The sequence below is a fragment of the Boleophthalmus pectinirostris genome, unplaced genomic scaffold, assembly GCF_026225935.1.
Source record: "Boleophthalmus pectinirostris isolate CB_2022bp ecotype Guang Dong unplaced genomic scaffold, ASM2622593v1 HiC_scaffold_18, whole genome shotgun sequence".
NCBI lineage: Eukaryota > Metazoa > Chordata > Actinopteri > Gobiiformes > Gobiidae > Boleophthalmus > Boleophthalmus pectinirostris.
In genome coordinates this window covers 44,297,760-44,308,405 of record NW_026571133.1, presented here as the reverse complement: position 1 = coordinate 44,308,405, position 10,646 = coordinate 44,297,760, and the positions used below count along the sequence as shown (strand labels likewise).

The 10,646-nt window shown below is 43.7% G+C and overlaps 1 protein-coding gene and 1 long non-coding RNA gene across 2 annotated transcripts in view; both read left to right on the top strand.

Annotated features, from left to right (window-relative positions):
• The window catches only part of LOC110159915 (annexin A1-like), a 13,021-nt gene extending 7,624 nt beyond the window's left edge, over window positions 1–5,397 (top strand). Inside the window, exons 6-11 of the mRNA XM_020924511.2 lie at window positions 1,771–1,907; window positions 2,035–2,128; window positions 2,882–2,977; window positions 3,074–3,132; window positions 3,247–3,369; window positions 5,142–5,397. Coding sequence (XP_020780170.1) covers window positions 1,771–1,907; window positions 2,035–2,128; window positions 2,882–2,977; window positions 3,074–3,132; window positions 3,247–3,369; window positions 5,142–5,198 — 566 coding nt within the window. The 3' untranslated portion in view covers window positions 5,199–5,397. The remainder of the gene's footprint in view (window positions 1–1,770; window positions 1,908–2,034; window positions 2,129–2,881; window positions 2,978–3,073; window positions 3,133–3,246; window positions 3,370–5,141) is intronic.
• A 1,852-nt stretch (window positions 5,398–7,249) lies between these two features.
• On the top strand, window positions 7,250–7,711 carry LOC129409048 (uncharacterized). Its single transcript, XR_008632245.1, has 3 exons — window positions 7,250–7,291; window positions 7,370–7,428; window positions 7,506–7,711. It is a non-coding gene; the product is annotated as an uncharacterized LOC129409048 (long non-coding RNA).
• The last annotated feature ends 2,935 nt before the right edge of the window (window positions 7,712–10,646 follow it).

The window sequence follows — 10,646 nt, the reverse complement described above, 5'->3', positions numbered from 1 at the left end:
GCTAAAGAATGTCGAATAAAAATGTGGTGGTGAAAAATGTTTTTTTGTGCTAATTTAAGAGCATTTAAAACAGACCTGTCAGTTTCAACTGGGAACACTAAAGTATGAGGCAGGAGAAGAACATGACAGGAGTTTGTGTGAATTCCACCCTGTGTGAGTCATGTGTGTGGACCTGGGTTAGACCTGGTTAAGATTTTGTTTAGTCCTGGTCTAGTCCTCAGCTTTGGCACTGTCCCTCCTGCAGTTAAACTAGCCACAATCACACCCCTTCTGAAAAAACCCGGCCTGGACCCTAACAACCTGGACAACTTTAGACCCATCTCCAATCTTCCTCTCTTCTCCAAAAATAACAGAACGAGCCATCATTACCCAACTCCAACAATACCTCCTCAGCTTTCAGCTTTCTGAATTATTTCAAATTGGTTTCCACCCCCATCACAGCACTGAAACATCCCTCCTAAAAGTCATCAACCTCCTCCTTGCTGCAGACTTCGGTTCCGTCTCGATTCTCCTCCTCCTCAACCTCAGTGCCACGTCCAACACCATCGACTGCACCGTCCTCCTCCACCGTCTACAGCGTATCTGCATCTCCCGCACTGCACTCTCCTGGTTCTCCTCCTACCTCTCTGACCGTCACCACTACGTCTCCATAAACAACTCCAAATCCCACTCCTCCTCTGTCACCACTGGTGTTCCCCAAGGTTTGGTGCTCGTCCCACTCCTCTTCATCATCTGCATGCTTCCTCTCGGCCACATCATTCACCACTATGGACTAAATTTCCACTGATACGCTGATGACACTCAGGTTTACCAGATCCATCTCCCCAGTCATTCTCTTCACCATTATGAACTGCCTGTCGGACCACAACTTCCTCAAACTTGTTCCTCAAACAGAACTGCTCTCCTCCCCACTGCTCAGAACATCTTCCTCTTCATCAATGGTCACACCGTTACCCCCTCTCCATGAGTACACAATCTTGACATCATCATGGACCCTACCCTCTCATTCAGAACCCACATCATCCACATCACCAAAACATCTTTTTTCCACCTTCTCCGCCCCTCCCCCTCTCAGCCCACAACAGAAATCCTCATTCATGCCTTTCTCTCCTCCAGACTCAACTATTGTAACAGCCTTCTGTATGCTCTCCCCTCCACCCACCTCCAAAAACTGCAGTACATCCAAAACTCTGTCGCCCGCCTCCTCACCTCCGCTCCAGAGACCACATCAATCCTGTCCTTAAGCAGCTCCACTGGCTCCCTGTACAATATCACATTCAACACAAGGTTCTCTTCATCACCTACAAGTCCTACCATAACCTGGTCCCTCCATCTCACAGACCCATTCGTCTGGACTGTCCCACACGCTGCCTCAGATCGGCCGACACCAACCTCCTCACTCCCCTCATCAGGACAAAGCACCGGACCTTGGGGAACCAAACCTTCGCCACTGCCGCCGCCGCCCCCTCCCTCTGGATCTCACTCCCACAATCCATCAGGAACTCGGACTCACTGCAGCACTTCAGATCACTACTAAAAACTCACCTGTTCAACCTGGCATTCCCTCCACGATTTCCCTGTTTTCTATTGTGTCACTTTTTATTTGTTTGTAAAGCGTCTTTGAGTCTGATGGTTTAGTTTCAGTTCAGTCCTGGTTTAGCCCTGGTTTTGTCTTGTTTCAGTTCTGGTTTGGGCCTTGTTTAGTTTCAGTTTAATCCTGGTTTAGTCCTGGTTTATTCTTGTTTTACTCCTGTTGTGTGCTGTGTGCAGAGTACCGTCATGAGCTGGAGGAGGTGTTGAAGAAAGAGGCCAAAGGGGACTTTGAGAAGGCCCTCCTGGCTCTGTATAAGTCCAGCAGAAGCACCAGTAAAGCGGTGGACATGCAGCTGGCCAAGAAGGACGCAGAGGTAACTGCACAGTCTAATCAGTTTACACATTACAAATGATTATAATTCTATTTGAGCTCTCAGAACTCATCTAAGTAGCTCAAATTGTGAACATTTGCCTCCAAACATCTGTGTCTGTGTCCTGCAGACTCTGTTTGAGTCAGGAGAGAACCGGAGAGGGACCGATGTGGACACCTTCATCGAGATTCTGACCACTCGCAGTAAAGCCCAGCTCGCCAAGAGTGAGTACCTCCTCTGGGTTAAACAGCTCTCCAAGAATGAGTACCTCTTCTGGGTTTAACAGCTCTCCAAGAGTGAGTACCTCCTCTGGGTTTAACAGTTCTCCAAGAGTGAGTACCTCCTCTGGGATTAACAGCTCTCCAAGAGTGAGTACCTCCTCTGGGATTAACAGCTCTCCAAGAGTGAGTACCTCCTCTGGGATTAACAGCTCTCCAAGAGTGAGTACCTTCTTTGGGTTTAACAGTTCTCCAAGAGTGAGTACCTCCTCTGGGTTTAACAGTTCTCCAAGAGTGAGTACCTCCTCTGGGTTTAACAGTTCTCCAAGAGTGAGTACCTCCTCTGGGTTTAACAGCTCTCCAAGAGTGAGTACCTCCTCTGGGTTTAACAGTTCTCCAAGAGTGAGTACCTCCTCTGGGTTTAACAGTTCTCCAAGAGTGAGTACCTTCTTTGGGCAAGCGTAGCTGAAGGGAGGACCTGCTCAGGGAGTACCTCATGGCTCCAGACATAGACTTTGTGTGGACGTGGAGGGGCCAGTGATTCAGATGTGTCCTTTGTGATTCATGTGTCCCCATAGACCTGAAGGATGAGACCTGGGACCTGTCCAGCAGGTCTGACATCTGGGACAAATGACACTGAGAGACTTGTGATCTTTGAGAGTTTATGTCTGTCTATCTCAAGAACAGTTTGAGTGGACCTGAGGCAGACACTTTCATTTGTAAGTGTAGTTTTGAAATCAAATGAATGTGTTCTTTCAGCGTTCCAGGAATACGCCGCTGTGAGTGACCGGTGCCTGCCCAAGGCCCTGAAGTGCGAGCTCAGGGGGGACATCGAGGACTGCCTCATCGACATCGGTCAGACTCCTCTCCCTCCTGTTTCTGTCCACTCTTCTGTCTGTCAGTTTCACTCGTTCATGAATAATCCTGATCTTGTGGATCTGTGTGTTACAGTCAAAGTGTGCTGGAACACTCCGGCTTTCTTCGCTGAGAAACTGCACGAGGCCATGAAGGTGACACTGCTCTCTGCTCTCTCCTCTCTAGTCTTCTGTCTCTGATCTTCTCATCTCCTCTTGTCCTCTTTTCATATGTAGCCTTCTGCTAAAGTGAGATGTTTCTCCTGACAGGGCCATGGCACATGTGAGAAGTCTCTGATCCGAGTGCTGGTGAGCCGCTCTGAGGTGGACCTGAGGAAGATCGTGGAGGAATACTACTCCATGTATGACCGCCATCTGCAGGAGGACATTATGGTAACTGCCCTCACCCCAACATAAACTCTAAACTTGGAGCTTTCTGCCATGTTATAAAATTCTTCCCTCATCAAAAACAAGCCTGAAGGTTTAAGATGTCATCCAGGCATGTTTGAGTCATCTAGCGGTGATCTTCTCCTTCCCAAACCCTCCTTATGGTTAACTGTAAGATTCTGTGCCTCTCCTCTAAACCAGGACTAAACCAAGACTAAACCAGGACTAAACCAGAACCAAAACCAGGACAAACCAGGACTAAACCAGGACTAAACCAGGACTAAACCAGAACCAAAACCAGAACCAAAACCAGGACTAACCAGGACTAAACCAAGACTAAACCAGGACTAACACCAGGACTAAACCAAGACTAAACCAAGACTAAACCAAGACTAAACCAGGACTAAACCAGAACTAAACCAGGACTAAACCAGAACCAAAACCAGGACAAACCAGGACTAAACCAGGACTAAACCAGGACTAAACCAGAACCAAAACCAGAACCAGAACCAAAACCAGGACTAAACCAGGACTAAACCAGGACTAAACCAAGACTAAACCAGGACTAACACCAGGACTAAACCAGGACTAAATCAGGACTAAACCAGGAATAAACCAGGACTAAACCAGGACTAAAACCAGGACTAAAACCAGGACTAAACCAGGACTAAACCAGGACTAAAACCAGGACTAAAACGAGGACAAACCAGGACTAAACCAGGACTAAACCAGAACCAAAACCAGAACCAAAACCAGGACTAAACCAGGACTAAACCAGGACTAAACCAAGACTAAACCAGGACTAACACCAGGACTAAACCAGGACTAAATCAGGACTAAACCAGGAATAAACCAGGACTAAAACCAGGACTAAAACCAGGACTAAAACCAGGACTAAACCAGGACTAAACCAGGACTAAAACCAGGACTAAAACCAGGACTAAACCAGAACTAAACCAGGACTAAACCAGAACTAAACCAGGACTAAAACCAGGACTAAACCAGGACTAAAACCAGGTCTAAACCGGACTAAATCAGGACTAAACCAGGACTAAAATCAGGACTAAACCAGGACTAAAATCAGACCTAAACCAGGCCTAAACAAGAACTAACACCAAGACTAAATCAAGACTAAACCAGGACTAAAACCTGGACTAAACCAGGACTAAACCAAGACTAAAACCAGAACTAAAACCAGGTCTAAACCAGGACTAAAATCAGGACTAAACCAGGACTAAAATCAGGTCTAAACCAGGACTAAATCAGGACTAAACCAGGACTAAAATCAGGCCTAAACCAGGACTAAGTCAGGACTAAAATCAGGCCTAAACCAGGACTAAGTCAGGACTAAAATCAGGACTAAAACCAGGACTAAATCAGGACTAAAATCAGGACTAAACCAGGACTAAATCAGGACTAAACCAGGACTAAACCAGTATTAAAATCAGGACTAAAACCAGGACTAAACCAGGACTAAGTCAAGACTAAACCAGGACTAAATCAGGACTAAAACCAGGACTAAACCAGGAAAACCCCTGCACTAAAACAACAGATCTGATGCGATGCAGTAGTTTCATTAGTGGGATGGATGCTGATTGTTCTGTGAAGGGGAAGTGATGGAGGCAAACGGAGAGGAGACTCAGTGTGAGAAAGGAAAAGCGAAACTTATTCTACAGTTAATATGTTGTTTTCAGTGAATACAGCATTTGGAATCCTCACGTGCCCCTCTCGGACGAGCAGGGACATGACCACTTTGAGCCTGTGCTTTGTGTTTTCAGAAGGACACAAGGGGACACTACGAGAAGGTGCTGCTGGGAGTGTGTGGACCCAAGTGATCCTGGTCCACCTCCACCTGTCCATCTCCAGCAGGGATGTCCAACCATCTCCCACTGAAGGAAGAAGAGGAAGAGACAAATGATTACTTTCTACCCACGTGAATAGATTCTGATGACGCAGTATCTACCTTTAGTCAACTTATGTTAAAGCAAAACACAAGCAATTTCAAAAGGAGTAAAATAAACATGTGAAAAAATACTCATCTGGTGCGTCGTTTCTTAACAGGCCTTTTCTGTACTTGAGGTGGAATTGTTCTGCTTGAAAAAATGAGATTTAAATAATGCACCAACTCCTCACAGCAGTCACAAAAGAAATGAAAAGATGAGACCTTATTTATCTGCTGTCTTCTAAACTGTATTTCAGGGATGTCAAACTCATTTTGGTCCGGGGGCCGTATCCAACCTACTTTGATCCCAAAGGGGCCGGATCAGAAAACTCATGTCATATAAACCCCAAAAATAACAATAAGTTCAAATATTTGTGCAGAGAAACACAAATCTATTACAGAAATCTTTTTTAATTGATGAACTCTTTCTTTTACAAAATATTATAATATTATGAACAACCTGAAACTTTAAGAAAAATGTAATTTCAGCACAATGTTTTAACATTAACTTGTTTGCAAATAGGAATAAGTCCATTTTTGTTGTAAAATCCTGCACTCGGCTCCACTTTTCTCATGTTGGACATTTTTCTGATGAGGGTGTCACGGTCAACAGTCAAAACGATCGTCCTTTAAGAGCGTTTGGAAAGAGACAAGTCTTCATTTGTGCTGCTCTGGTGGGAGGGGCCACGTACAGAGACGCTGGAGACGCTGATATGCTAAGCATCACAGAAAATTACCAATATTTTAATAGAAAATTTAATTAAAATATTTAGTAGAAAATCAGCCGAGGGCCAAATTAAAGGTCTTCGAGGGCCGGATCTGGCCCCCAGGCCGCATGTTTGACACCTGTGCTGTATTCTTTGAAAATGAATAGGCTGCTAATTTTGGATGTTATTCCCTTTTGGATGTTTGTCCCTCACACACAACAGACCATCTACACACAGGTACATTTACTTTACACACAAATGACCGCTGTACATACTTGAGTGGTTTTATTTCATTCACACATGTCTGAGTAACTGTAAAACCTGGAATTTACAGGTAGCTTTAATAACAAAACAAGCCAGTCAGTGTGTGGGTCTAACAGCCATACAGCAGTTTTTATTTACAACCACATAGTTAAGATTGGTGTAACAGGTGAGGATGCCACTGCAGGGGTGAGGCTGCACACTAAGGCTGGGGTGAAGGACATATACTATAAGTGAAAAACAAACAAGGTTAATGCAAAGAAAACCATTACCACAACTGAAAACACCCAATTACAAGTGCCACCACCACCAATAACTATAAATAAAGTCACCCTCTAAGTGAGCCCCCTCCACACCCAGCTACCTCCAGCCCACACCCACTGCAGAGCTACCATAAATTAACAACAGTAACTCAACTCCAAAAACTCAATTCACCAAAAATGCCAAAAATGGCAGCCACTGAGCACTGAGCCTCTGATCTGGACTGTTAAAACCCAGAAATAATCGTGTGGTAGGCCTGCTCAGCAAGAGGAAGTCACCTGGTTCACCTCTGACCTTTATAGTCTCCTTTTATTATGAGTCTGTCTACATCTCCAAAGCTCCAAATACTCTGTTCCATCTTGTGATACCGGGTTGCATCGCTCATAAATTGAAAGTCACGTGATACCTTTAGAAATGAATGGCACAAATAAACTGTAACAATGTCACACTTTAAGAGGCCAAATTGTGAATAGAAACATTTTTCAGGTGGACCAAAGTTTCTAATATAGAGTTTTCCCTGAGGATGGGTTGGATGCCGTCATCAAGCAGAAGTTTTCAAGTGAACAGCTCCTTTTTACCTTTTCTTCTGTAGTGTAACCGGGTGTTTTGAACTATTCTGACTGTGGTGCGTCCGTGAAGGCGTCCACCTGTGCGTCGCCGCGCGTGGCTCCCGGCGTCATTGATTAGGCGATTAGAAAAGGCTGCGCGCGCCGTAGTGGGGCAGTCGGGGCTTTCGAGGCTTGCAGACGCGGCCCGTGTGAGTACTGGAGATGTTTTTTCAGTGTTTCTTAGAATTTGTTTTTTAATGCCTTGTTTCTGGTGCTTAAATTTAAAGGTGTTGTCTGGAGCAGGCGGAGACGGCGGCCGCTCCTGACGCGCTATTGTAGAAACCAGGTAGAGGCTCTGGGTGATGCATGTTGGGGGGTGGTGGCGTTTGTTGGCATGTATTAACTGATGTATCTCTGTGGCAGATTACGCTGCTGCTGCTAGATTCTGCTCTCAGACTCTCCAAATTCTCTTTGTTGCACTATTAACAGTTTTTTTGTAATTTGGTTTTAGTTGTGTCCCAGGTTTGAGTTCCCAAATTATGTCGGTTGTGTGTCTTTTAAGAAAATATGTGTAAAATGAGCTCTTTTAATGTTAACTAGAATAAAGGACCATATATTTTTCCACTTAATGCCTTTGTCCTGTGTTTTAGCCAGACTTGCCTGTGTTGTAAATAATAATAATAATAAAATAAATGAAGTGGGGGGAACCCCTGTTGAAGCCCCCTCTCTGCTACAGTAGAGATCAGCAATTCTAGAGCTAAAATTATCCAAATGATTCTAATGAAGGTGTATAGAGTTTAAAACGTAGTGGAGCACTTCCTGTATTACCACATAACATCACAAGTGAGTGAAGAACACATCTTAAATCTGCAGAGTTTGTGTGTTTTAAACATGTGTGAATGAAACAAACCGCAACTCCAGATTACATGTACCAGAGTTACGTAATCAGAGTACAAATTATGAGTAACTGTATTCGGTTACAGTTACTGTTTCAGTGAGTGGTAATTAGATTAGTTACTTGGTTGAAATAAATTGATTACACAAAGATATTTTCCTGTTTTCACATTTTGGGCTATATCCCTTTTTTTCTTTTTTTTTTCCCGGTAATTTCACTCATCACCAGGTTTAAAACCAGGTCTAAAACAGGACTAAATCATGCTGTGTGGATGTATCTCCGTCTTCAGTCAATATTTTTAATTTGGTTCAATAAAGTCTGGGCTTTTCATTTTCTTTTAGCAGACAAAACATCTTATGCTCCAATGTCTAGTCTTTGCTTCTCTACACAAATCAAGTAATCAAAAATATTCAGATTACGTTACTCACCTAAAGTAATTTAATGGATTCTGTTACAAACTACATTTTGGGGTATGTAATCTGTAATCTGTAGGGGAATGCATTTGAAAAGTAACCTTCCCAACACTGATGACAACCCTATAACTTCTCCATGATGTTTTCCAAAATGTTGTGCGAGGCAACTGAACCTTCCATAAAAGTCTCATGAAAGTCAGTTTGAGAGTTCTTAGATTAACCTCCCATGTCAGTCTGGACAGCCTGTTGGGGCACCGAACAACCACCTCGGTAATCTGAATTTTTTTTGAAAAATCTGGGCCATGACTAATCCAATCAGCAGAAGACCTGTAATCATGGTTCAGAATAGGTGAAGATCTTCTATGTCCTCCTCGGAAAAAGTTTCAGGTTTGCCAGATCCTGAGTTTCTTGTTGAGAAAAAGGTGTCAATTGCATTCAGAGATCAAGTTATCAAGAGCTGAGAGGAGAGAATCTCAAAAGTACAGACACCAGAGTAGACTAGACCGAGAGACAAAGCAGGGGATGATAACAGGAGAGGAAACGCAAATGGAAATCTGGGAGGCCTAAATAATTGCACTTTGTAGGTAAACTATAGTATCATCTTTATTCACTTTTGTCCATGTCCTGGCCAACCTGCGCCCTCTCCTGGCCTTAGGAGGAGTAGCCAAAGGGCAGGCGAGGATGAGGAAGGTGTCTGAATGGTGATCCCTCACAAACAGGTTCAAGGAGCAGGACAGTTGAAGAGAGGGTGAGTCTGAGGCGTAGAGCACAGTTATGTTATCTTTAAAAATCAAGAGTAGGCTGTATTCTGTAGGGTCTTGGTTAGTTAACATGCACCATATGCAAACACCAAAATTTAAAGGCTAAGTTTGGATGTGGTGTGATCACTTTTTAAAACTGAAGGGGAATGTATTTTTTGTTTTAATCCCAGTGGCTGCAGTACACTTCAATGATACAATAGGTAATAGGTCCTTGCTGCTTTATTGTTGAGATGTTTAATTGTATGAATATTAAAGTAACACCTACAGGGTCAAGCTCTAATAACAAAGCAAGTCAGTCAGTGTGTGGCTCCAACAGCCATTAGGCAGCTTTTATTTACAGGCTGAACAAAACAGTTAAGGTTCCCACCACCGACAAGAACTTTAAATAAGGTCACCCTCTAAAGTGAACCCCTCCACCTCCAGAGATCTACAGCCTACACCACTGTAGAGCTACCATGTATATGCAATAGTATGACTCAAACTCAAAAACTTATGAAACAGAAACCAGCACTGAGCCTGTAAGTGAGGTGACCAGACGTCCCTATTGTCCTCGTGTCCCATGTCCCAATAGATTTCTACAAATCCAGTGATTTGTCCTATTTTAAATTGATTAATTATTGCATTTTTATAGCGCCTTTCAAGATGCCCAAAGCGCTTTACAGTTCATTTTAATTCACAAGAAATGTCCCAGGTGTCCCTGTTTTGGACCAGTCTGATCCATGCCGACAGTAAATGCATACATTGTCATTTGTTTCAGTAAAATGCAGAAAAGCAGCTTAAAAATGACCAAAACACCCAAAAAAATGTGACTATACTGACTCACGTTAGGGTTGAGTGCAGAACAATTATGCACTCGATCCACAATTTTATTATTACCAACCACTACAAACCATAGCCAGGCTGGTGCCACCTAGTTCCTCTGCTCAATTTCATTTTACTCCAGTGACTAGGTCAGGAATCAGAAACTGTTTGCCAAACCCCTGGTGTGAGTTTGGGCACCAGCCTGTCAGCAAAGAGCCAGACATTCTGTGTTGTCAACGATTCCCGAGCTTGAGGATTTAAAGCCGGAACAAAGAGAATGTTTGGTGAATTTTATCAAGGGGAAAGATGTTATTGCCCTTGTTCCTACGGGATTTGGGAAAAGTTTAATATATCAGTTAGACCTGTTAGCAGCGCATTACATACATCACGACCAGATAACAGTGATTGGTTAAATAATAAAAAGTACCTGCTTACTGTCGAGTGAACAAATCCTAATGGTAAGAAACCGAAGTGAAACCGGCTCATGAATCCAGCTACGAGTCATCATGGGGTTTGTTTGAAATGATATAGAAGAGCTTTGGATTTCCTGTTTAGTGCTAATCAAGATTGTGCAGCAACAGTTACACCACACACTTCCACTTCCACAACACTTGTGGTCATACCGGCGTTTCAAAGCCTGATCCTGTCAGATCACAGAAGCTCAGCAGGGCCGGGCCTGGTCAGTACTTGGATG